Source organism: Rhododendron vialii, chromosome 5a (genome assembly GCF_030253575.1).
Source record: "Rhododendron vialii isolate Sample 1 chromosome 5a, ASM3025357v1".
NCBI lineage: Eukaryota > Viridiplantae > Streptophyta > Magnoliopsida > Ericales > Ericaceae > Rhododendron > Rhododendron vialii.
The window spans coordinates 31,856,311-31,884,187 of NC_080561.1; the positions used below are offsets into that span (position 1 = coordinate 31,856,311).

Below are 27,877 nucleotides of genomic sequence, written 5' to 3' on the forward strand. Positions count from 1 at the left end.
GAACGTGATTTTAAGGGTCCCCGCGAGAAATCAGCAAAAAAAATGACCGGGAAGGGCTTCATCTGAGCAGTTTTTTTTGAACCGTTCAATGAAAACTGCTCGGATGAAGCCCTTCCCGGTTATTTTTTTTGCTGATTTCTCGCTGGGACCCGTAAAATCACGTTCTGATCACTTTGAGCGGCTCGGATCATCGAAATTCAATCGGGAAGGAAAGTCCCGCATTTTAAAAAAATAAGGGATCCCTCACCGGAACCTGACTGATATACACAAATATATATATATATATATATATATATATATATATATATATATATATATATAAACATAGGGGAGGAGTTGAATTATGGGTCTTTGGTTGATATTTTGTGGTATATATTGGTATAATAAATATATTTATTATATAAAAATTATTTTTATGGGCTTAATTATGTTTTTATGGGTTTTTTTTAATGTATTGGGCTCAAAATTGATTTTTTTTTTGTTGGGCCCCAAAAAAAGGGTAGAATTATAAATTTTTGGTTGATATTTTATGAGTTGAATTGTAAATTTTTTGATGTGTTGGGCCCAAAATATGAACTATAAATGAAAATCAGATAAACCGGACTGAAACCAGTCGAAATCGGACCCGTTTATTTCAACCGGTTCCGGTTTCTAGAAATCGCAAACCGAATAACCGGTTTCTACCGAAAATACACCTAAACCGGTCGAAACCGGACCGGTATCAACCCTACAAATTATGGCCATTTTGGCCGAAAACTCCCCCCTCCCCCCGGCGCTTCTCAAATATGGATCAGCACCTACGCACAATTATATGTATTTTTGCATATATGCATATGGCGTTCAAAAAATTACATTACTATTAATATTATTATTTTTCGTTTGTAGATGATTTCCGATCTGTATCGCATACTAACTTTCTTCTTTAATCTTAGCAATTCATCCACATTCCACTGGTTCTAGAGAATCAAGGAATAAGGGGTTTCAATTTTCTTGAATTAAGGTTCCATTTCTTCTAATTGTGGCGTTGTGATGGGTCGCCGTGGCGGCGTGTAGAGGATCGACAAGGTTATGGATGAAGGAGGTGGCGATTTGCCGGAGGGGAAAATGGGCGTTCAGTTGGCCAAGGGTTTCATAGTAGAGAGGAGATTGGGTGTGGCAGAGACTTTTGGTGTAGTGCGTAAAGAAAGGACACATGTCACTTTTTGGGAACTGGGACAGGGAGTTGGGACAGGCAAGGTGGGACCATGGATGTGAACAAAACTAAATTCTCTTTTCCCTTCTCTTCCGCAAGTTCCAAATAAATCGTCCCGGAAATGCATTCAGTGCTGGTTTTACGATTTGGCTTCTCATCGACTTCTCGCGAAAATCACAACCTTCGAAACACATGACATCATCGGTTTATCGGAGACGCTTATTGCAATATTATTCTTCATTCCTTTGCTCAAGCATCCAGTCCTAATGGGTTCGGAAAGGTTGTCAATCACTCAGTCCGTCAATGTCCTCTCCCTCACCGGTAACAATCGACCTGCTCTCATTGCCATTTTTCTCTCTATCGTCTCTTTCTATGAAAATATTCAGTCTGAGTCTTCAAATTAGATGAAATCTCTATAAATTATGGGAAATGATGTTTTGTTGAGGTGGGTTTTGAAAACGATTGATGGAGTTGTTTCTCTGTTTTTTTCGTATAGTTCAATATATCCGAGCAGTTTTCATTGAACAGTGCAAAAAAAACTGCTCAGATGACGCCCTTTTCGGTCATTTTTTTTGCTGATTTCTCGTGGGGACCCTTAAAATTACGTTCTGCATACATTGAATGGTTCGGATTTTCAAAATTTGATCGGAAAATGAAAGTCCCTCATTTTAACATTTTGTTAAAATGAGGGATCCCTCACTTGAAAATTCCTATATATATATATATATTATAACTCTGGTATTCGAGCTAGCTTACGTGCACTTGACTAATCTTGGGGCCCAATCCCACCGCCTCATTTGCGGGGAGCCTAATTAAAGCTGCTCCGTATGGATTGGCCTCAAAGGAGGTGATTGCACCTACGAGGTTTCAAACGGACAGCTTAGGAGGGAGCAAACACTTAAGTTTCAAGCTTGGACCACTTGGCACTGCCCTTTGGGATTCTTTTTCTTCTTTTTTCTGTGCGAGTTCTTTTTGTGCTACAATCGCACCTCTGCCAACTGCACGTAGGATCAACAACTGTAGCTGTGCTACTACTGATTACCATCGTTTTTAGAAGCACCCAAAATAAATAAACGAGCATGCACAGAACAAAAACACTGAGTTCTTGTCGCTCGGCTTAAATGGCCTACACCCTGAGGGGAGAAATATTATTCCTGTATGAAATTGTTGTGGTTATCTAGAAAACTGGTCACTGCAGGTCCCTGAGCGCTGAGCCCCATAGCTTACTCTTTCTCTCACCCTCACACTCTATTGGGCTCTTATATAGAAGTATCTGGTGCTTGGATAAACCAACCAAAATGGGCATCCATGTATCCTTTCCTTTTGCTTCACGCATGAAGCAGCAAACCTTAACTTCTGCCATGCGTGATTGCCTACACCCAAATCCTCCTCTAAAAGATTTGACATGCATTTGTCAACATTACACTGACTCTGGCGCCATGGTAGACCCCAGGTCCCCGACAGTAGGTTTTGAATTGGATGGGAAGAGCCTTGACGGATAGCATTAAGAAAGAGAAACGAGCCTCGACAGAGCTGCTAGGTCCTTGGTTAGTTGGTTGTGGGTAATTGTAAGAGAGGCTAATTGGTTTAGGTTGAGGTGAAATTACACAGTGAAGTGCCTAAGGCATGCGCAACTTTATTGGATGCTGGCCGTCCAAAAAAAAAAAAACTTTATTGTATGCTTATAACTTAGAGCTGAAATTTTGGTCCAACTTCTTTTGCCGCTTGAATTTCGGTTCACCACCATGCGTAAGATTCCTTGGCTCAATTTTTCATTCATCTTCTGCTACAACTTGCCTAATGTAACATGTTGGTGAAGTACCAAGAGCTACAAAATTAAATCAACCTTGTGGTTACAATCATGAATTCTGAATCTTAACTCGGGAAATAGTAGTGTGGGCAATGCTAAGGTCTAATAGTTGCACTCTGCAGAGTTGAAAAACTTCTTGAGGTTGTTGAAATGCTACTTTTCCTGCTTAAAGATTCCTCTTCAGTTCATCTTACCTGCTGCTTATACCATTGGAAGATCAGGAAGATAAGGGATGATGGACAAAGCATCACCCACCAACTTACAAACTATGATTGACAAAGGGAGTACTAACAGACATTTAGATTAGTTTAATTAAAATTAGGATGCCGTGATGAGTTAACCTGAAGAAATCCTTGTCGAGTCCAATCGAGAGATATCATAAGCTAGCAACTAGCTCATAAATAGTTGTGGCATCTGTAATCGTAATATCTGATCATTGCTATTTGTTCTAAGTGAGAACAATATAAACCAAAGTATCTTAGGTTTGTTGTGTTTTCTGTATTCTAAGTTAAAACAATCCATGCCATACTACCTACCCCAACAAAATAATGTAACTCTTGAATAATAACCATACTTAGAAAATGATATAAAGTGGTTACTCATCGTATGATTGCAACAGTATCTGGTATCTTCTTATATACTACAAACTTTAACGCGCAATCTCTCTTAAGCTGCTCCTGAAGTTGATGATGAACTTGGAGGACTTTTGATTCTTGCATTTGCATTTCTTCCACTGGTAGTACTAGCTCGATGGAAATTACGAGCCCAAGCTGGTTCTCTTTTAACATCCTGGACTCCCATCAAAACACAATTAAGTGAGGAGGCAATCAGCAAAAATGTTTAGTGAACTAGTTCCGCATTGAGCACAAGACTGATTAACACAATTCAATAACTCCTGAACTTCGAATAATTGAATTGTTTACATTAGAAGATTTGGTAAATGGTAAATCTTTTTTTTGAACAGCAATTGGTAATCATGACTCAAGCTATGTCTTTTGTTTTGTGGTCCCATGCAATGATGGGACTTGATCATGTGAATGGATTCTGGGTATGGCACTTTTTTGGTTGATAAGTACGACAGTTGGGTAGCGAGCGGATGGTGAGCCGTGAGGTCTAATATGCAGTTTACTCTATTTGTTGTTCTTTTTGATTTATGCATGTGGTGTGCTCCTGTGTTCTGACCCTACTGATGTAAATTGATTTGAAAGATTTTTTGGTTCCTTTCTTGTAGACATATTGTTTGAACACCTCAAATAGGCTCACCTAAGACCTCCTAATTAAGAATTCTCATAGAAAATGGGGTAATCGGATTTGGCTTTCTCCATTGGTCTGATATTTGTTCTTTGGTTTGTCTGTAATACCCAGGGAAATACTTAAGGCATGATGCTTCATAGTTACATGTGGGGGCTTTTATGCACAATAAACCTGATTACGGATAGTAATGTAACTTTAAAAGACTTCACAAAGTCTATTTTAATTAACGGCAGCCAATCCAAAATCTATTTAGTGATAAGTGATGTCAAGGGAGCGAAGAGATGTAATAAAAGATATGAAGTTGAAAATGGGATGTCTGACGGTGGGTTTGCCACGAGATAATGAGAGACAGAGAGGAGAGACCGTAGAGAAAAAGGGGACCCCAGAGTAGGAAGAAGCATTTTGGGATAGGAGAGATGACCAGCGGGGGTGTGGAGGCAGTGACGAATGTTCTTGCGGCAAACCAAGAGGCAGGATAACTCAATCTTTAGTTTTTTCATGTAGTTATAAATATATATGTGATGCTAGATAACTATATGTATGAACGCATTAAAGTGTGTCTAGGATAGTGGGAAGTGGATGAAGGGATTGTCAGGCCAGCAGACCTTGTGTGTGCTGATTTCTTGCTGTGAGGATCGGGATAGTGTGCAACAGTGATGTTTAATTCACCACTGGGTTTGATACATGGTATTTTGTATGGGCGTCTGTAGGTGCCGCTTATCATGTGTGAATGATTTTACAAGGTTTTGTACGAGTAATTGTATGTTTGAATTGAGTGTGGGTGAAGCCGTGAAGAAGTGCAGTGTGTTCTTAATGCAAGGGTCACATGTAATTGTGGTCAATGGCCGGTCGTGGTTGGTCTGGTGCACAGTGTGGAAAAAAAGAGGACGACAGGTTTGTTTTACATCTAATAAAATGCAGAAAGAGGGAATACATATTGATTTAACTTTGGGACTATTTTTACGACCTTAGGATAAACGTACTATATGGAATAAGGGACCACCTTGGACATTGAACGACTCTAGGCTCATTAGATCCTTCCTTTGGAAATTATCAAAAAGTGTCTTTATATCCTCTTGCTCTCTACATCAACTTCGATTTCGCTCCCGCTCCAATTCCCGCTTCGTGCAAGTATTTATATAGTGCATATTGAATCATCGCATACTCGAATTATTTAGCTCTTGTATAAAGTTATAAAACTGCCTTTTGAACTTTTTGGACCTTGGAACAATTTTCTACAGTTCTCTTTGCTGGAAATTACTTATCTTCGTGTGTGTTCATAGCGGAAAAGATTCATGAAATCATGTTCTTGATTTTTTATTTTTTTTGAAGTTCTGAAAATTCAAGTCATTCCCTTTTGATTTAACTCTTTATTCTCACCTGATCGAGCTAGACTTATTGGTTAGTAAAGTGCCAGGTTTTCAGCTTACCTTTTTTATGCTCAGAATTTGGGATCTCGGCCGATCCATTCGTATCCGATCTGTTATCCGCTCTGAATGGATTGGATATTCAGGGATTTTTTCGGGGATCGGGGCGGATACGGATTTTTTTTAAAAAAAAATCGGGGATCAAATCGGATTTGGAGGTAAGTCTGTCTCTGACCCAATCCACCCTGAATCCGTCCCTGAATCTCTGAATACCCGAATATATATGTATATATTACATTTTAGGGTTTCCTCTGTGCTCTTTCACAAAAAACACCCCACCAGCGCCGACTTCATCTTCACAGCTTCAATCATGTGCTTTCAATTTCATCTCCTCCCGCACTTCCCCACTCTATACGTATACTTCTACAAATATTCTTGACTGTGCCATATGAAGCCAATTCTTGACTGTGTCGAGATCGAGTGAGTGAGAACACACCCGTAATCCTCTTTAAATCCCCCACTCTCTCTAATTCCCTTCACCAGTACCCATTCAAAAGCCATTCAAACTCCTGGCGAAAAACCCTGTCGCCGTCAACAACATCCTCCGCCACCTCTGCTGCGTGCGCGTCCACCTCCGTTGCGTCCTCCTGCTGTCCCTCCCGACTTCATCTTCACAAATTCATCTTCGGATTGGATTTGGGGCTAAGTTAATGCCTTATAAAATCTGTCTTTTTTTTCAAATTTGGATATCCAAATCTCCGATCGGATCTCCGTTCGGGGATGGAGTACCAAAAAATCAGAGATCGGGGCAGATTCAGGGGACGAGTAGAGGGTTCGGATATGTCGATATCCGCCTCCGATCTGCCCCGTTGCCATCTCTAGTCAGAATCTCAGGTGCAAGTCGAGTTTGGAGTAAACGTGGTACATAATTGGATTCATTGAGGAACTATTTGTTATGAAATCTAAAATGTTCTATAGCTCTGGATTTAACTTTCAGACGTATTCTGAAAGTTTTTCATTAGCACTTTGAGGATTCAGTGCTCTGTAATTGAGGAACAGACTGGACTTTTGCTAGCGGGTAGTGCATCGAGCCCATTAGTGTTGGGTTTGGGGCGTGGCAGTTTCTTTCCAAGTCAATTGGGTTGTATTCGGGTTTTCTTATTGGACTAGACTAGGTTATGTGTGTGCATATGTAAAAATAGATTTATTTCTTCTGACTGAGTATGTCCTTTTTGGTGGATTTAACTTTTCAGTACCGTCCAAAGCCTTTAGCAATTTTGTAAGTGAGTAAAATTTAGTTGTTTCACAAAGTATTAAACAGTTAAAAAGCCAGGGGACAGAGATGCATACCGTGTGTTTTAGAGTCATATCCAATAAACTCTTGGACATCATGTTCCTTCCATAGCCATAGCTCTCATTGATCGAACCACGCAAGTTCGACCTTGTTTCTTTTTCTTCTGTGCTCGACTTTCTAGCATTCATGAACTTGTCCACCATCCGACTCCCCTGGAATTGTGTTCCATTTCCTCCTGCCAATTGTGTTCGTGCTTTGTTTGTAATCTCATGACTACATGTCTCCACTTTATTACTCATGATGCTTTCCTTTTCTGTTTCCACCTTGCGACCCCTCATCACACTTGGTGAACACGATTGCCTTGTAATTGTCTTGGGGCTGGATTCAGGTTTTTGGACAGCATTAACATTCGCAGCAGGTAGTAAACTTTGATTTTGATTTCTACCCCGTAAGGCAGATGATGACCTGTTTGTCCTCGTAACAGAGGATGACCTGTCTGTCCTCGTAACAGAGGATGACCTGTCTGTCCTTGCAACAGAGGATGACCTGTTGGTCCTTTGGTTACGAGTTTTTTCATCAGTATATCCTGGAGCTTGAACTGGAATTGTCGACCTCACCATAGGCGACAATCCTCTGCTTATAGTGTTCAATTTTGTATCTGAGGTTCCCATGCTTTTTGAGAGGTTTGAAGCCAAGAAACTCAGAGGTCCTTCTTTCCGCTGAGTGTTCAGTATTGGCTTTGCAACTGTTCGAACTGCATTCGCTGTTCTGCTGATGGGAGTGTCGATGCTGATCATTGATTGGTTCATTTTCTGGTTGCTGGACATAATAGGTTTGTTTTTAGTGGGAGCTTTAGTTTCAGGAGCTGCCGAAACGCTTGGCCTCTGGCTCGGGGTCACCGACCTTGGAGGAGCCTTTTGTTTTGGGTTTGGAGATTTTATTCTGTCACTGCTTTCGTTAGTTGTCACTGAATTGCCTGCAAACTGGGGTGACCGATTTTCAGTCAACTATGCAAAACCTTGATACCAACTCCAATGTGCACTCACATATACAAAGTCACGGTTAAAAATGCAATAAATTGAAGGTATGGGACATGCAAGTAAATTGTAGATTTTAGAACAAAGGACCATCGGTTGAACCATGAGGAATCTCAAGTTGCACAGACAGGAACTTATGAAAAATCTGTTTTCTGGTAGTTTTGCCACGTAGTTGGTTTCTAAGGGGGTGCTTAGTGCTGATTATTTCGTTGGATTATATGTTCTGAATTGTAGATTAGGGATTTTGATTTTGAAAAATTCATAATCATAATCTGTGAAAGTATTTGTTGAATAAATGTATACATGTAATATAACTGAATATATTATGTATGTAAACGAATATGTATACGTTTTATGATAAACAAATAAGCATTTAAGATTAAATGAATACGTATCTAAATATGATTAATGTATAATACTTATATGTGTTTTGGTACCTATGTAATTTGTTAAAAGGGTGAAGGTTAAAATAGTCATCAAACTTTGAGAATCCATAATAAGAATTCAAAAGTAGCTTCGGAGCAACTTTTTAGATGACACCTTATGTCTGTTTTGATAACTCATTTTCCAGAATGCGAAATAAGAATCCAGAATCACCCTAAAAAATCTTCATCAAACACCCTCTAAAATAGAGTTAAAAAGAGAGTTAGAGAGAATCTCTAGGGTTTCCTTCCTTTGCCCCTATCAGCTGCTCCTTATAAGTTAAAAAGTAATAAAATCCAGAACTGGGTACTTAAATTTGATGTAAATTTTGCCAGCAGGATGCATGACAGAAGTAGGAATTGGTAATAACATAAGTCACCCCGTTGTGTCCCTATGTGTGACTCCGTGCCTCATTTGTATCCACAATGTGCCCCGGCAATACAAAAAGTTAAAAATGGACATGGGTATCCCATACATATTTTGGCGTGTCTGTGTGTCCAACGCGACTATGGCGACCTCCTAGGTGTGTTGTTACTACGTAGATTAAGTGAAAAAATATCTGTATGAAGTACAAGTGGCTGATCAGAACAATAGTTGAAGTTATAGCCAAGTACCCGTGAAAGAGGTAGGACTATTGGTAACTCCCGTTGAACAGCGAGTTGTGAGGCGGTTGCATCCATCTCCAAAGATTGAAACAAAGGTGTCGCCGGTGGAGTTTTCAACCTTTCAGAATTTAAATTTAAGTTGGTGAGTTTAAGTGGAAGGAAAGAATGAGACGGGTTATAATATACAGTATATCTGAAATTACCAGTTGTAGTCACTTTTTTCGCTGTCACCAAGAAATTCATCTCCTGATCCTTTTTTTGCAGATGTCATCCGATATAACGGATAGTTCCCTGTAGATAGTTCAAACAACCTCATAGCTGAACTCTAAATGGAAAAACGTATGTATTCTGGGTAAACATCCATGAAACACAAGGGTAGTAACTTAGATGCCTAGATCGTAAAATAGAATGAAGGAACTGAGGCATGCATATATAATTGTCAGTATGGTACATTTTCATGTAGACTATGGTACCTATCTACAAACAAATTAAGCTGTTTAAAAATAAGGAACAACAAACCTCAGAAAATGAAAACAAATTCTTAAAGCAAATACTTGCTTGAAGGAATCGTCCTTTGCTCTATTCCTCTTGAGGTCTTCTTTACCGGATGATTGGGTCGAGACCGTTTCCATAGCAAAGTGTTGATTGTCTAGCATGTTTTCTTTCTAAAGATCTTTCTCAAGGCATTTCAATTCACTGTTGAGATTTGCCTTGGGTGAGAAGCATAAGATGTTTGCATGTGGGTCTGTCGAACAGGTGAGAATTGGGTTCCTCTTTTGTTCTTTATGATCTATCGTTTTCTATCCTTGTTACAAAGGTTCATGTTAGATTATGTTACAAGAGGATGATGTTTTGTTGAAGTGTAAGCTTAATTGTGAGGTAGTGCGAAGTGTGGTTAATTAGGAGATAAATTGAGTGAGAGGGGATGGGAGAATTAAGAGTAGTAGTTGTGGGTTTTGTAGTTGGGAGTGTTTAATCTGAAGAGTTTGGATTTGTATGGCTGTGATTCCTTTCCATTGCGTATAAGTGTGTATCAAGTGTGTTGTATATTTTGTGGGAAAGAAAAGGGAGAGAGAGAGCGCGCTGAGAAGAGAGAGAGCCGTGGGATCCCCTTTGGGGGTTTCGCCCCACCATGTAATGTGATTTGTGTGAGCATTTGAGAGTGTGAGAAATTGTTTGTAATTTTTTAAGTTTAATCCAATCAATCAGAGCGGAGTCCATTCTCGTCCCATCAGGTTTCCAGTCCAGTGATGATGAGCCGCTCTGCCCAGTTAATGCGTGATCAATTGTATTGTAGTAGTAGCTTAGTTATGGTTATGTGCTTTTCCCTTATTTCCCAAAGAATGAATAGAAAAAGATTTAAGAAGGGCTAACGTACCACTTGCTTCAAATTCTTCAGAAACAGGTTGGAGGAGGCTGACGAGGCGATCTCTCTCCTTCTTATGCAGCTCCCGGAACAAAAGAAGATCTTCATCCCTCTCCTTCCGAGCAGGAATCGGTACTCCGTGAAACTTCCTTAGTCCTTTGATCATGATTAACTGTTTGTTGTTCTCCTATTATTCACCTCGCTCTAGCTTCTGGTTTCCTTGCTCAATGTGTTCTTCCATTCTGATCTAGCTATATGGATCAGCAAATTAAACTAGTCGAAGTACGCCGGTCTCAAGATATTCGGCTGATAAGTGAATAAACTTGCGCGATTCCGAAAACAGGACAATTGGATAGACGTCTACGAAGTCATAAGTCGTTTTCGAAAGCGAATAGAAACACAAAGAAGAGTGGAAAAGTGATGGCCTGCTGATTTATTTAAGGTGTAACTTTAATAAACAATCCAACCAACAAAATCTTGTCCAAGGGGTTGGTCAGGTGGTTAGGTTTGGGAGTTAGAGGTTTTGCTCCCTCTTAAGGTATCAAGTTCGAACTTTTCTAGGTGCTGTCAGCTCCTTTGGGTGGGGCTAGTCCATACAGGGAATTTGCTCCGTCTTCAATTGGGCCTCCCACTAGTGGAGGGTAGGATCGGTCCCCAAAATTAATAGAGGATCGCGTACCCCGGATACCTGAGTTATAAAAAAAAAAGGAAGGTAGAATCAAACAAATATCCAGATATAGAGAGGTGGCGGCGTCGATGTATCAGACAAAAACTCTTGATTCTTCGAAGAGTCTGAATACTTGGTCAAAGATGAAATGTTAGTATTTTATGTGCGTGCGTGAGGCTGATTAGAAAAGAAAAAAATATCAAAGAAAAATCAGGCCAGCCAAATGACTTGTGAAATCTTTGCCAGCTTTGTTGATGGTCCAATTCCATGCATAGCACTGCATAGGGAATTTGATTGCGGTGCGGGAAGTCGTATAACGGAGCCAATTAGAGTAATGACTAAAGTATTGCAGCAACAATTAAAAATAGAGAACCATGGTCTGTGACAGTAATACATATCAGAATACAATACACTCCCTCCTCATAATTTTACTTAGGGGTGAGCATGGATCGGATTGGTCTGGTTTTATAGTAATCCAATAACCCAAACTACTACTTACGGATTATGAATTTAGAGAACCAAACCAATCTATAAAATTCATAAAACCAAACCAATCCAAACCATTCAAAGGCGGTTTGGTTTCGGTTTTAAACCACGGTTCGTTTAAAATTGAGATATCATTACTATAAACTATTTTAAGTACTCAAAATTGCATAGATAACTTAAACTAAAAGTTATATTGAAATTAATATATTAAAATCATTAAAACTCACTAACATCAATCAACTAAATAAGAATAGAATACATTAGCAAATAAGTTACCGAGATAAAAGAGTAGGAAATCACTTTACTAACCCAAACCATGTATGTTTAGCGTAATGAAATTGTAGGAATATGAAGTTTAGGAAATTAATATTGAAAGTGAAAGAAAAGAATAGGGTGGTGGAATAGAGTATTAGATAAGGAAATTAAGTTTATTAAGTATATCTAAACAAATTATATACTATATGTGTGTGTGTGTCTATCACACGGTTCGGATTGGTTTGGAACCATAACCATTAACGTAAATCCATAAACCAAACCATTTAACACGGTTTTTATTTTTTTTAAACCAAGACCTAACCACATCATTAAAAAACCAAACCAAATTATTCGGTTTGGATTGGTTTGGACTGGATTCACGGTTTCATGGTTATTTTGCTCACCCCTAATTTTACTGCTTTTTTTAAATTGTGTTATTCCTGGATTAAAAAAAAGTTACTTTGTCCATGATCTTTATTGAATTTTTTGGCATCAGTTTAAAGATCTCAATTTGGTCTTTAATGATGTATTTAAAATTGTAAAAATTGTGCGCGGTTGTTCTTTGTTTTCTGATTCAGGAAATGGCAAGATTTAAAAAAAGAAAGAAAGAAAAATTGTGAGTCAGATGGAGTACTAATAGAACCTTCCTCAAATTCTAGGGGTTCGGTTCTTGTACAGTAAATAAAGTCTAGAGTTGCCAAAGTTGTGAGGTGAATCAGTGGAACTTTGGTAAGTGTGCTGTGTAAGCACTAAGCAGCATTTAACAGAACGATTCCCTCACCTACAAGTACTCACTCTAAGGGATGGCACGTGTACCTGCCCCGCCCCGAACTAAAAATTGATATTTATTGGTGTTTAGTGAATTTTTATTAGTGTTTAGTGGATTTTTTAAAAAGTTTATTGGTGTTTATTGATTTTTTTTGGTGTTTAGTGGATTTTTTATTGGTGTTTATTGGATTTTTTAAAAAGTTTATTGGTGTTTAGTGGATTTTTTAAAAAGTTTATTGGTGTTTATTGTACCCGCCCCGCCCCGAACTAAAAATTGATAAAATTGATATTTATTAGTGTTTAGTGGATTTTTTAAAAAGTTTTCTTCAAATATTTATAATAAATCCTACACATAAAGAAATGATACTGATTGCAATTAAAAGTTTAGATAAAACCGCGATACCAAAAGACACAAAAATAATTTTCTAAACTTTTATTTTTTAGATAATTTTTATTTTTATTTTGCATTTTTTTTATTTTTTACTTATAGTTTAATTTTTTAAAATTTTTACAGGGCGGGGTGGGGCGGGTAAACCCGTTCCCCGATCGGGGCGGGGACGGGGGTACCCAAAAAAAACCTGGTCGGGGCGGGGGCAGGGGCAGGGGCGGGTAATGATTTTCGGGTTGGGGTATGCAAAAATTCACCCCGCCTCGCTCTGTTGCCATTCCTACTCACTTTCAGGGGCGGCTAGAGGATTTTAGGTCATCAGTGACGAAAACGTGAAAATTACGTTCATACTAGATGATCCTTGCGAGTGATGACCTTTTGCTTTGTTTTTCTTCTTTGCCCCTTCAATTGGATGATGTATATTCGAAGTCGATCCAATAACAGGCGATGATGAATAAGAAGAATCAGATCGATGTCGATAGAAATTGTTAATTTCATTGATGAGGTTCATGGTGATATTGACTTCTCTCTAACAAAGCCGGCCAGTACAAGATCCCACAGGTGGTTTTCATGGAATTTGATCCTACGTACGGACGATGAGGCACTTGATTATTATAATGTTTTTACGAAAACACTAGGATTTTTTTTACGAAAACACTAGGATTTGGTGTAAGAGTGATGCCCATCATGAGACGACTCCATCAAGCACTGGATTTGATGGATAACAAAAGAAAATGAGTGCTGCGAGTCTGCCACACAAGAGTATTTTTAGCTTCATTGATATGCTAGAAATAAAAATAAAAATTTGACCGGAACTATGAGATTGAGATTTGGGGTGTTTTTTTAGGTAATTTTTTGGGTGTCCCTTGAACCGTCCTGATATATATATATATTCAATTTGTACTATGGTTGGTGCGGAGTATAATTTCGATACTCCTACGTAATAAGCTCATCAATCAATTTTTAATAAAGTTCAAAAAGTTAGGTTTTGGGACTTTTCCTTGGATTATTTTAAAAATACTTGTGTAAAAGTCATAATTTTTTTACTTTTCTCAGTCATCTCATTGAGACGAACCAATATTACCGTTATTACGTAAGAGTTTGGCGTAAAACGCGAATTATGTTTGAATAAGAATAAAATGAAAAAATAGTGGTTCACAATTTGTTGGTCAGTGGAAACAACCTCTTAAATTTTACCGGAATGTGTTATGTATAGGATTATTTAAGAGGTTGTTTCCACTAACTAACAAATTGTGAACCACTATTTTTTCATTTTATTCTTATTCAAACATAATTTGCGTTTTACGCCAAACTCTTACGTAATATTGGTTCGTCTCGATGAGATGACTGAGAAAAGTAAAAAAATTATGACTTTTACACAAGTATTTTTAAAATAATCCAAGGAAAAGTCCCAAAATCTAACTTTTTGAACTTTATTACTACAAATTGATTGATGAGCTTATTACGTAGGAGTATCGAATTTATACTCCGCACCAACCACAGTACAAATTGATTAATGAGCTTATTACGTAGGAATACCGTTTTTAAGATAATCGATATGCTAGAATTCGAAGTAATAAGTCATCATTCTCTTGTGTCGTGGTTGGGGGTTTGAATATCTTACATTTGATGAAAAAATGTCAGAAAAAATGTTGGCAAATATAAGCGTCTAAGTTAAAGGAAGGAGATGCACAAGCTGTGCATGGTCATTTGGTACACAATAGGCAAATGACAAATCCCAAATTACGCTACAAAATAAAATAAAACAAAACACTTTTAGTGAAGAAATCCAAAATTCATCACCAAATGATAATTTTGGCAAGGAGATGGGATTTCGTCTTCAAAATGGCACTTTTTTGTGAGGAAGCCCATGTTTCGTCGCCATAATGGTACGAGGAAAATTTCGGAGATGGGATTTCGTCGTCAATACCATTTCCTCGCCAAATGGTACGAGGAAAATTGAATTTTGTCACCATGTACAATTTTTGCGACAAAATTTGGTATCATAACAGTTATTTTTGAGATAATCTTTGCATTTTGATCCCTGTTGATGTCTAATGAAGATAATATTTTTAATGAACACTCTTCTCAATAAGCCCTACTATGTGTGCAGTTCAGATCAAAAGGGTATCACGCACACAATTGTCTAATGTTTCTTCAAATGTCATTCAGTATCCAGGAGCCTGAATTCTTAATGAAAAGGTGAAAGATTGAATCAATGACTTACGATTATCTAATTGAGCTGATTTTTTACACAACTCCTCAAATAATTATTTTGAAATTACTAAACGGTTTGGATTATTTGGGGGCTGCAAATTGCAGCAAGGACACCTCACTGTAGGGACCCGGCCTCTACAAAATACTCTCTCCGTTGCTTTTTAAATGTCTAGTATTCTATTTTGGGTTGTTTGTTGATAAGTATCAATTTTGAAAAGTTAGTAGGTAAAAATTGGTACATTTTCAATTCTGCTCTTAAAAGTATATTATATTTTTAAAAAGTTACTGAGTAAAAGTGTAATTATGATGTCTCTATAAAGGATAATTATAAAAAGTATAACTTTTGAAATTAATATGATGTTTTCATAAAAAGTTAGATTTGCGAAGTAGGATACTTAAATGGACACGGAAGAGTATAACGCAAAAAATATGTCTTAAGGTCAGCTATAATCCTGAAAATGTTACAATCAACTATTTTTCCTTGCTGTCCAACTTGTGGGAGGAGGAGTGAGATGTAAAAAGCATTTCAAAGACTGCTTTGCATGCATTGGAGCAGTCATTGGAACATGTTGAGAACAATGGGACATAGAGTACGGAACGTTTTACCTCACAATCTGTTTAAGAAAATACAGACTACCAAATTTGAATTAGCTGTTGTTTTGGGCTAGCTAGGTTGCTCTCTTTAAAACGTTTCGCGGTTCAGTCCTCTCTGTGCAAGCAGTGATAGCCACGTCGTCTCCAGGATTAAACAACCCAAAATACAGTCTCTGTCTCGATCTTACTTGCACAGAAGAAGAAGAAGAAGACCGGAAAATACCGAACACAAACGACCTTCTTGCTCTTTAGAACTCAGTATACGAAAATGTATTTTCTGTGTCTGATAGACTGGAGAACAGCTCCTTTTATAAGCGCGAAGAAAAATAGTGGAGTAGTAATTTTTTGGAAGCAGAATCACTCAAATTGCCGTAATCAAAACAACTAACCAAAAAATGCACCCTGTTGAATGGTTTCCAAATCAGGTTCCCAAAATTATCTTGGGCCTTGGCCAAGGCAATTTGTCTTGGGCCTTATCCAGTGCTCTCAGAGAATGTCCCAACATCTTTCAAGTTTGAATGCAAAGATCACACAACTTTCTCGGCCTTTTGAATAAGACCAAATGTAAAATGCAAAGATCACGAATTTTAACAAAAAAAATTTGGTTCCTTAGGCGGTTAGGCCTTTTGTTAGCCTTCACTTGTCGTCGGTAGCATAGATTTGTGCTTTGAGTTTAGTAAACAATGCTGTGCTATGTTTCTTAAGCCTTTGTATTTTGATCTTTGCCCGTTATCAGTACCCTCTATCTTATGGCGATAGCACAGTTATACTCTTCTCCATCAATGGAATTTCTTACGCTTCCAAAAAAAACAAAAAAACAGAAAATTTGAGAGACAATGGCATGCCACTATTGTTGAATGGTATTTTATTTTATCAAGTGTGTTTTGAGTTTTGTAAGTTGAAAGATTTTGTTTTCAATAACTAGAGGATGTGAAAATTTTGATGAGCAGCTTAAAATAAATGGAAGAGGGAAGTCTAAGTAAAATTGTTTAGTTAGGTTTACAAGGAAAATTGGATCCCCTAACAAAAACGTGAAGACATTACAATTTGTAGTGCTTTTTTTATAGGAGGCTTCTTCTACAACTGCAACGTATAGTCGTCGATTTGTGGGCACAAGTAGGGTTTGTTTTAATGATCGGATCTATTCAGTTTGTAGAATTCATCGTGATTATTAACCATATCAAAAATCATAAAAACCGGATGCCGATTAATACCTCTTCTGAATGCAGTTATGACTATCAAAATGGGTTAGGTCACACTGAATCAAATTCATCAAACTCATTTTTAGGATCGGTAAATTCATTCTGGACAAGTATTAATTGGCATTCGATTTCTATGTTTTTTTAACACGGTTAATGTTCTAGATGAGCTCTACAAAATGCTCAGATCCCATCACTAAAACCAACCCTGCTCAATTGCTTGTGCCCGCAAATCGACAATTGTGAGTGAGATGCAAAGAAGCCCATCTTCTTTTCGCACCGGATGTCCTCCGTACTCAAAATTGGTGTACCTATGTACAAAAACTGAGTTATAGCATATTTCTGTGGTTGACACACATTTGGTACATGGCACACCAAATTTTGAGTACAGAGGATCTTGGGTGTTCTTTTTGATACTACTATATATGAGTAGAGTGGTAGTTCCATAACCTAGCTCATTTAGGAGGTGTATGGTTGCCCGCGGACCGATTTTGGGTGGATTGGTTCAGTTCCCAATTCGATCTGCTCACGGCGTATGGTCGTTTTCTCCATCCGCCAACCATTTGTAAGTGTTGTTTTGGTCGGTTCGGTTTGGATGCAGTTTGGCACAGATCGTTTTGGACGGTTTAGGAGAATTTGAGCACGCAATTTATTTTTTTATATACATCAAAAAATTAAAAAATTCGGCCCCAAGACTTCAAGCCTAAACAAGTTTAAACATTTATCCACCCTAAAGTCAAAACAAGTCTAAAGATATTACATTATCCACCAAACCAACAACATTACTTAGAACTTGGAGTTGGATTAGAACATGAACTTAATTCAAATTCTAATATATAAAAAAAAAAAAAGTTAATTAACATTTTCAATCTGCTTTTGCCTTTACTTTTACCGTGTTCTACAATTCTAGTTTTTTTTTTTTTTGAGCGAATGGTTCGGTTTGCATTGCCAACCAAACCGATCCGATCGGCATATGGCCATTATTAATTTATTGTTATATTAGGATCCGTATTTGTTCGTAACCTACCTCGATTTGATTCATTAGTGGTTTGGCTTGATTGGTTTGGACGAAGAGCCCGTTTCAGAAATTTTCTTTAAAAATAAGCAGCTTATTTCATATTTTCAAACTCAAAAATAATATAAATAAAAAATAATTTTTCAATTTTTTTTGCATTGTATAAAAGATCTCGATGAGATTTTTCAAACAATATCTATATTGCATATTTTTAAATTTTAATAAATTCATAATTTTTGAACTTAAAATTGCCTTTTTAAAAAATAAAAACTTTTTTTCCATTCTGGGAACGGGTCTTGGTCCATTTGCTAGACAGCGCTGCTGAAAAAGATAAAGAACGGAAAGATCCCCCGAACCCAATTAAGAGAAGCAAGAAAGAGGAAGAGTCATGTCAGCGAGTCACTAGTCAGTAATGACATAACGACAGAAAAGCACGCGTCAAATCTACCGACAATTAGCAGTTAGCTCTGTCTTATATTTCAAATTTCTAAAGGAAATTGAAATCTACACTTTATTTTTTCACATCTACAATCTTTTTTTTGTCTTCTAGCAAAAAAATTACATACATTTTCAACACTAAAATTCAAAAAAGGGAGTGTAGATGTCAAAAAAAAGAGTGTAGATTTCAATTTTCATTTCTAAATTGATTTACTTTTGTTTCTAATCAATTCATAGAGAGAAAAACTTATTTACGGTAGAGATGTAAATAAATTTAAGGCGTTTAATTTTGATTGTCCAAAAGTGTTTTAAATGTTTTTAGTCTGTTAACAGTAATAGATAACTTTAATCTGAATCATCCAAAATACTTTTGACGGCTGAGATTGTGCGGTCCGCCGTGAATATGTTTTTCTCATGCATCAATTTTTCAATAAGAATTAGTACTACAACTTTTAATCAATTTAATTGGAGGTGTCAAATTTTTTTTTAAGATTAATGTGACAATTTGACACCTCCAAATTTCACATATAACAATTATTATTCCTCGCCAAGTAAAACATTCATCAACGAACTTGTTTTACGTCTCTTAGTAAAAAAAAAAGATTTTTCAAAACTAAAAAAGTGAAAATTTTCACCTAGTTTTAAATTTTTTGAAATAAGATAAAAATGGGACCAACTTCTCAGCAGTACTGATGCGGAGAATGGGAAGAAACACATCTCAACCGACCATTTCATTGATTACTGGTTAGGTTCTTTAAAGGTTTGATCGGGAAGAATAGACTCTCACCGGTCACAATTTTTTTTAAAAGAAAATCTAAATCAAAATAAATATTTTTTAAAGATTGTGATTGCACGAACTGCTCTAGTTCGACTACAACCCTACATTGCAGAGAAGTCAAATCCTAAAAATAAGCAATTTCGAATCCAACGATCCAAACACAGTTTGTTTTAGTCATTGAAGGTGAAAGAGTGTTTCGGGTAATTAGGTGGGACAAAAGGGGCAAATCAGGAGTTTTGATTTGTAATTTCCCCCCCATGTCCAGAGCCTAAGGAAACGGGGAGAAAATTGATCAAATCTCTCTCTCTCTCTCTCTCTCTCCACCATCTTTATATGCATGTTGTATTCCCAACTGTGAACAAGAAAAGCGTTCCGGCCCCAAAGAGGTGGAAGCGAAAAGATCGCAGCATAAGAAAGAAGATACAATTCGCATGAATTAATATACTTAACCAAAAATAAATAAAATTCGCATGAATATTATTTTCCAATTGAGACTTTTTCTTTCTATTTTTTTTTCTTATAGTAAGGTATCGAGAAATGATAAGGTACCCCCGCTATATAATGCAACCAATTCATAAAATGTCTCTGTTCGGTTTGAATTTCGAGGGAGATTTTTAAGAGTAATGAGCGGAGAAAGATAAATAGAGGAAATTATTGGAGACCGTGCCCAAGAGTTTTGAGACTCCAAAACGAAAAAGGCCGTGATGGAAAATGTAACATTACTTTTTATTGAATGTCACGATGAAAGACACCATAAGAAAAATATTTGGGTCATTTTAAAGAAATAAATCATGCATACTATGGTGAATGATGTTAGTATTTTATAAGTACTCAATTTGTTTCGCCAATTTATGATTTACGTTACGTTTTTTTGATTTTTGATTTTTTTAGCTACGCTAGCTCTCTCATCACTCATATTTGTTATAATGTTTTTTTTTTGTTTTTTGATTAGGCAATTTTATAATGTTTAAGAAGAAAATTTTATGCGTTTCTCCAATCGCCCAAAATGTTTGTTAAAAAGAAAACTTAAAAATAACATATTTCTTCCAAGAAAAATTCAACAAATTTTTTTCCCATCAATTTACTATATATTAGAGAGTTCTTTTTATTTACTAGAATAATATTTGAATTTGCTGACCGGATAAACATTTTTGGTCAAAGGTAACATTATAGTAGAAGTCAAAGAAATATGGTATTTTAGGACAAGGCTAGGTGAGAGCACCATACTACCATAGCACTCTTCTATTAGTATAACATAACAAGCGCACTACATATTGAGGGAAGTCTACTCCATCGCTCAACATTCACCGCTCTCAATTTTATAATCCATAAATTGTTGAAGGAACTCTTTCCGAAAAGAGTTTTTTCAAAATCCGGATCATTAATTGCCGAGGCGGACATTAAGCGGAGGGTTAGGCTTTCTTCAGGGATGAGGGATGTACAGTGATATTGCTTAGATACTGTATTAGTAAACCCTACAGAAGGCACGAACAGACTGATCAATCAGGGGCAGCAGCAGGCAGTACTACTTGAGAAAGTAGAGATTCATAAATCCTCTTTGTCCCGTCCTGCTATGCTAGTCAAACACAACTGTAGTAGTACTATATATTCATAAAGGGAAATAGTTCCTATTACGCTTGAATTAATTCGACCGTACAGTTCAATTCTTTCATCTCTTTAATTAAGGATATTTCGATTTGTTGCAAAAAAATAGATACTCCTCCGTCCTTTTTTGTGTGTCCAGTATTTCATTTTGTGCTGTCCCTTAATAAGTGTCCATTTTGTAAAGTTTGGGGGGTAAAAGTTGGTGTATTGTCTATTTTGTCCCTAAAAGTAGATTTTATTTTGAAAAGTTAGTGAGTAAAAGTGTAATGATGATGGGTAAGTAGGAAAAGTGGAGGAAAAAGTTGATGTGAAAGGTGTAATGATGATGTCTTTTTAATAAGTTGGAGTTACGAAGCAGGACACTTAAAAAGGGACGGAGGGAGTATGTTTTTTTGTCTAAAGCGTTGCGTCATATGAAACATTTTCATCACCAATCTATATTTATATATTTTTTCGATTCCTCTCGTAGAAGAATGATTAATCCAAGTTACAAATTACAACGAAAAGCTAAAAAAAATGCAAAAATAAATAAAATGCCAAAAAAATTCATTAAAAAAAAGCAAGAAAAATGATTGAGCTCCGTTCCACTTTCTCAAATAAAGTACTTAAAAAATAACGACCTATTTTTAAGTTTTAAAATAATGAGCTTATAAAAATAATTTTTCTTTGAGGGTTTGATAGATCTTATGGAAATCTATCAATCAAAATTCACAATGCATATTTTTTGATTTTAGTAAGCCTATTATTTTTAAGTTTAAAAATTGCAAATAAGTACTTAATTATAAGGGGCAAAACTGGAATGTCACAACGGTCTTGCTAACTCACTAGGCGAAAGATAATATGCTAATAATTTTAAATAATTTCGGATATCAATGCATATCTCACGCATATTAATACAAATTTACAAATACCAATACATCTTTATCAGATATAAATGCACATTTTACCTGTTATACTACACACTCTTTAGACAGAAGTTAAAATAATCCATCTATTAAAAATGTGAGGCAGGAGCAGTGCTTGAAAAGCTTCCAAAAAAAAACCTGTACTTTTCGCAGGATCCGAATCCCTTCAGGCTTCAATCCATAAACACAGAAGGGCTAGCTAGCTAGCTAGTTAGTTTGACCGTAGAAATCGAGGATACTCCCTCAATATTCTCAACTTCCCAGAAGAATAATAGAGAATTATACTCTTCCCGGCCCCCACCGCATATTTACCATTCTACACGTACATCAAATATTTTAATTGTACCCCAAGGTTAATCAGAATTTGATTTTTTTTGGATCAGGCAGCATAAAAATAATTTCTTATCAATTTCATAGTCTCAGTTTGGATGGCCAGCTTTGAGCGGACATGAGATACCGTGCTACGCACTTTCGAGCTGTCGGATTCTGCATTCAACGGTTTAGATCTCATCTCGATAATGATTGGTTCTTGATCGTCAGATGCACAGCACCAACTCGAAGTCGTGCACGCAAGCTAACCTCAGCAACCCTTGACGTCGAAACCAAAGAAAAGAAAAGAAGTAATTTATGAATAATTATAAGTTTGCACACACGTGTGTGTATATGTATATTAATTAGGGTAGTCCATCCCAAGAAACTACGACTAATCATCTCAAAAGTCTCACACCTTTTTACAGGTAAACGAAGTTAGCTCTCCCAAAAGTCCATGAATTTCAAGCAAGATCTGCTTGCTTCATCAACATATATATTACTACTACTGGTACTACTTCATTGGAAACGGTGAGTAAATTAATAAAGATGAGTATCATATTTTTTCCCCATTTAATTTGGCTAGCTTCACGTGATCCAATCTACAATTAAACCAGTGGTGAACCAACCTCTCCTTCTCCATACCCTAATAACTCCTGCGCGCTATGGAAAGAAGGGTTCTCTCTCTCTCTCTCTCTCTCTCTCTCTCTCTCTCTCTCTCTCTCTCTCTCTCTCTCTCTCTCTCTCCGTGTGTGTGTGCCTGTGTGGTGAACAGCTACGGTTGAAGAAAACAAAGGTGATGGGATACACGATTTCTTGATTTACTTCTCAAATATTTGGAACTTAGGTCAATGCAGAATGCGAAGAGAAACAGAATACAACACTTTTCGCACTCCAAATTTTTTATAATCTGCATTCTATAAGTGGAACGCGAAAATCAATTTCCTTATGCAATTGTTTTCCAAACTCCACTCACTTCTAGAGTGTAGATGATAAATTTCGGAGTGCAAAAAATTCAACTACCAACAGAATGTTATTAGGATTGATTTCGATTTTTTAAAGATATCCAAGACAAAACTTGGAACCCAATTACCATTGCAGGCAACTACGCAAGAAAAAATGGGTTTGGGCCCATTCCGGATTCCACAAAAATTTAGAAAAATATCCATAAATTTTTTTAATAATATTTTATTTGGTCCTATAAAAAATCAGCTCCAACTGACATCGGTAAGTTTACTTTTGGATTCGTAAGGACGAACTGAGTAGTTTCGTCCTTACGAATTCAAAAGTAATACTTACTGATATTTGTTGGAACTAATTTTTTACAGAATTCTCATAAAATAATATTAAAAAATTTATGAATATATTTTTTAAATTTTTATGAAATCCGAAATAGATCCAAACGCGTTTTTCCTTATATAATTTTCTACAAATCTTTCTTACAATTAGAATTTTCGCAAAATCAATTACATATAGGATAGATTTTGACACCTCACTTTTGGATCACCAAAATCAATCCCCTTGCGATTTACCAATAACCCATTTTAGTCCGAAGATTGACCTGACCCATTATGATTGATTTGTGATTGTGACTACCCATAATCAGAAGAGAACAAAAGAAAAGAAAAGACCGCCCTAGGAATAATTTTCTGACATTCTATTTTTCACCCCTATATATATGCAGGATGAACAGATTGAAAATTGCCAAATTATTCACCGAGATGGCTCTGGGCTGTTCCTTTCCAAATTTGAGACCAATTTTCTTCATTTACATGGGTCTCTGATTTGTTTATTTAAAAAGTTAGATAGATTATAGATAGGTCAACAGAAGAATATCCCAGCATACCATTAATTTCGCTTCTCTTAATATTCATCTCTTTTATTCCTTGGCTTTCAGATCTCAACTCTCATTTCATTTACTCCCACACCTGCTGTACCTTACCCATTGTTCAAAGCTGCACTACTGCACATATTGTACGCCTCTCTCTCTCTCTCTCTCTCTCTCTCTCTCTCTCTCTCTCTCTCTCATTTGTATGCATTTTATCTTGGTAAAAACCTTTCTCCTGCTATCTTGCTACTCACCCAAAGCAGCTGGTTGTCGTTTCCCATGTTTTTATTCTGAGTTTTTGGTGTGGAAAGTTTGTCTCTCAATAGACAAACAAACAAGGCCTTTGAGCCCCCTTGGATTGAGGTGTGTGGTGGTGAGAAGAGAAAAGAAAAGAAAGCATAATCTCACTACGTGCTCGGATAAATAGGTGAGAAACGACGGGAAATTTTTCCTGAGTAAGGAAAAGATTTTATGCGAAATGTTCTTAAATACATAATCTGTTTAGTTCCTGAAAATGGTGAGATTTGGCGAGAAATCATATTCTTTCTTACGAAATCTCTCAACCTAAAGAGATAAGTAATTTTATCTTGGTTTTTTACCAAATCGCTCAATCCAAATTGCTCTTTTAATTTTTTATTGTTGTTTCCAATGAAATATTCCCTTTTTTCGTTCATAAAAAACAAAACAAAACAAAACAATCACTATTTTGTTTCATTTAACTTGGTTAAAAAATGAAAATAGTAGTTACCATTTTGATCTCATTTTGGACATGGCTGCAGGATACCAAAGACCAAGAAAGAAAAGAATTCCAGTCGAGTTAACCGAAGCCAGATCGAGAGAGAGAGAGACACCTGCTCTACCCTACCCATTGTTCAAAGCTGCACATATTGTACGCCTCTCTCTCTCTCTCTCTCTCTCTCTCTCTCTCTCTCTCTCTCTCTCATTTGTATGCATTTCATCTTGGTAAAAACTTTCTCCTGCAATCTTGCTACTCACTCAAAGCAGCTGGTTGTCATTTCCCATGTTTTTATTCTGATTTTTTGGTGTGGAAAGTTGGTCTAAATAGACAGACAGACAAACAAACAAACAAACAAAGCCTTTCTGTGTCAATCTCCGTTCCAATTGCCAGACAAAAGCCCCCTTGGGTTGAGGTGTGTGGTGGTGAGAAAAGAAGAGAAAAGAAATTGAGCATAATCTCGCCACGTGCTCGGATAAATAGGTGAGAAATGACAGGAATTTTTTTTTTCTAAGAAGGAAAAGATTTTATGGGAAATGTTCTTGAATACAAAATCTGTTTTGTTCTTCAGTGAGATTTGATGAGCTGAAATCATATTCTTTTTCAAGAATTCGCTCAATCTAAAGGGATTGGTAATTCATCTTATTTTTTTTTACCAAATCGCTCAATCCACACCGCTCTTGTAATATTTTGTTGTTATCAATGAAATACGGAGTATTCCTTTTTTTGTTAAAAACAAAAGAAAACAATCACTCGTTTGTTTCACTTAACTTGGATGTTTTTTTGTTGGTTTTTGTGGTTTTTCGGTGTTTAGTTAGCATCTTGTCTTCTTTTAGGTCTCGGATGACTTAGTACTGGTGTGTCGTTGATCCTTTTAATCTTTGTAATCTTTTATAAAAATTACAGTAATAAATTCTTTTTGCTTAGAAAAAGACTTGGTTAAAAAATGAAATAGTAGTACCATTTTGATCTCATTTTCGACATGGCTGCAGGATAGCAAAGACCAAGGAAGAAAAGAATTCCAGTCGAGTTAACCGAAGCTAGATCGAGATCGAAAGAGAGAGAACGATGGCGTCGTCGTCAATAACAGCAACGACCTCGTCAAACTCGCCGTGCGCGGCGTGCAAGTTCCTGCGGCGAAAATGCCAGCCGGAGTGCGTGTTCGCGCCCTACTTCCCGCCGGACCAGCCCCAGAAGTTCGCCAACGTCCACAAGGTGTTCGGCGCCAGCAACGTCACGAAGCTCCTCAACGAGCTGCACCCCCACCAGCGGGAGGACGCCGTGAACTCCCTCGCCTACGAGGCCGACATGCGCCTCCGCGACCCCGTCTATGGCTGCGTTGGCGTCATCTCCCTCCTCCAGCACCAGCTCCGCCAGCTCCAGACCGACCTCACCTACGCCAAATCCGAGCTCTCCAAGTACCAGAACAATCTAGGCGGCGGCTTCAGCGCTTCTACTCACGGCCTGATAGCTGCCGCGGCCGCAGCAGCACTGCACCACAACACCAACCATAGCAGCCACCAGGCCGCTGACATGCGTCTCAATTTAATCGGTGGGAGTAGTACTAGTAGGGATCATCTCTACCATCACCACCAGTTCTTCCCCAGTAGTAATAGTAACCACCACCAGCAGCATCTGATAAGAAATTTCGATGCTGGTGGTGGTGGTGGAGGAAACAACAACGTGGTGTACGACGCGAGCAGTAGCTTGTTGGCGATGAACGCGTCGGCCGGAAGCATCGGACAGTTCGGCCAGCAGCTTCATCAGCAACCTAGGGCTGCGGCCGCTGGGGACGATCATTGAACTGATCCTATTCATCCTTCTTAGGGTTTTGAACCCTCTTCTATAGGTAATCATTATCCCACCATCCCATTGACCACTTTTTTATTTAATTTTATTTAATGTATGAGTTTGATACACTTTCCGTCCCAAAATAGGGATGTAAACCGTTCGATTTTGGTTGGTTTTTCGATAATTATATATTTTATACTGAATCAATAACACCAGTATATTAGTTTGGTAGACCAAAATCGATCAATAATTATGATCAACTAAACTGTTGTGGATTGAAGCGGTTCGGTTTTGCTCGGTGTGATCTGTTAATGCCTTAAAACGAAAACTTAAAATAGCTACTATTTTGGTGACAAAAATTCTATCTGGTAACTCGAGAAAATGCTTGTCGAGTTATAATAAAATTTTGTTGGCTGATAAAAAAAAACTCGAGAAAATGTTTGAGCTTTTTCATAAAGATGCATTTTTTTTTTTTTAAGTTCTTCGGAATAGAGGGACTAGGGAGTAGTAAAATTTAGGTTAGCCACTGTCAGACTTCTTTAATAAGTATTTGCATTTTTGTTTGTCTTGAATTAATCTTTATTTCCTACTAGAAAAAAGTGTGAAAATCAATAAGTTATAATTAAATCAGAATCGCAAGGCAAGTTCACAAGACAAGTTCGAAAGCCAAGGATCCAGCACCAGCTGCCAAACCCAAACTTCAAATTAATCACCATTGGACACCATATTCATTCTATTTACATTTCATTCCGTAATTTATTGATCTCTTACCACTTTGACTACCAGGGAAAAACCAAATAAAATCAATTTCGGTGTGCTTTCGGAGGCTTTTTCGGGTGTTTGTGCCATTTGGCCTGTTTCTTGTGTTTTTTTTTCCATCCAATTCTTGATTGAATTTCCCCCCCCCCCCCCCCCCCCCCCCCCCTCTCCTCATTGTACCCTTCGAGTTTTCCTTGTTAAATTTTTTTGCCGATAAAAAAAGAAAGAAAGAAAGAAATAACTGATTGATTCTAAAAGATAATTTACTCTTGCCACATAAGGAATGAATGATGTTTATTTCAATGCGCCATTTTCCACAAACTAAATTAAAAAAAGAAAAGAAAGTAAGTAAGGAAGGAAGGAAGAAGAATGAACAAAGTCATTCAAATTACCACCCTACTATCGCACCTGCAAAAGTAACTAGGGTTTTACTTCTTTTTTTGTGAAGAAAACAATCATACAATTTTTATTTTATTTTTGAATTTCTTTTTAGCGAATATTGAAATGCAAAACCAAACCAAATTTTTTGAAGAGAAAAAAGAAGGCCGCAGTTGGCGCAACACAAAATGTGAAGTGGTTGGGGCTAATTGGTTTAGGTTAAGCCATTTTTTGATTCTATGGATTTTCGAGTCGAGATCTTTCCAAGTGATATCCCTTATGTAGTTCTTGACATAAAATGAGACCCATCACGGTCTCATTTGACGGTCCGAGAGTATTCATTTTCTAGGCTTCAATTAATGTATTTATCAGCCATGAAAAGAATCAGGCCAATTGGACATAATTACTTGTTT

General features: G+C 37.1%; 2 protein-coding genes across 8 annotated transcripts; one reads left to right on the forward strand and one right to left on the reverse strand.

Annotated features, from left to right (window-relative positions):
- The first annotated feature begins 829 nt into the window (after positions 1-829).
- On the forward strand, positions 830-26,435 carry LOC131326839 (protein ASYMMETRIC LEAVES 2). 6 transcript variants are annotated; one of them, XM_058359729.1, is made up of 6 exons: positions 5,576-6,329; positions 10,382-10,480; positions 22,401-22,503; positions 23,870-23,946; positions 24,580-24,635; positions 25,593-26,435. In XM_058359729.1, exon 6 carries the CDS (start codon positions 25,605-25,607, stop codon positions 26,337-26,339), a length of 735 nt encoding a protein of 244 aa, XP_058215712.1. In that variant the 5' UTR covers positions 5,576-6,329; positions 10,382-10,480; positions 22,401-22,503; positions 23,870-23,946; positions 24,580-24,635; positions 25,593-25,604; the 3' UTR covers positions 26,340-26,435. The 6 variants fall into 6 exon arrangements, 4 of the variants coding, with proteins under 4 accessions (XP_058215712.1, XP_058215709.1, XP_058215710.1 ...); XR_009200122.1 differs by lacking the exons at positions 5,576-6,329; positions 22,401-22,503; positions 23,870-23,946; positions 24,580-24,635; positions 25,593-26,435 and adding exons at positions 830-1,513; positions 12,416-12,499; XR_009200121.1 differs by lacking the exons at positions 5,576-6,329; positions 22,401-22,503; positions 23,870-23,946; positions 24,580-24,635; positions 25,593-26,435 and adding exons at positions 833-1,513; positions 13,357-13,428.
- Positions 3,416-10,759, reverse strand: LOC131326838 (uncharacterized). 2 transcript variants are annotated; one of them, XM_058359725.1, is made up of 5 exons: positions 10,361-10,759; positions 9,186-9,273; positions 8,992-9,100; positions 6,974-7,900; positions 3,416-3,791 (listed from the first exon to the last, which is right to left on the reverse strand). In XM_058359725.1, exons 1-5 carry the CDS (start codon positions 10,512-10,514, stop codon positions 3,669-3,671), a joined length of 1,401 nt encoding a protein of 466 aa, XP_058215708.1. In that variant the 5' UTR covers positions 10,515-10,759; the 3' UTR covers positions 3,416-3,668. The 2 variants fall into 2 exon arrangements, with proteins under 2 accessions (XP_058215708.1, XP_058215707.1); XM_058359724.1 differs by lacking the exon at positions 3,416-3,791 and having other exon boundaries at positions 6,552-7,900; positions 10,361-10,559.
- Positions 26,436-27,877: the final 1,442 nt, after the last annotated feature.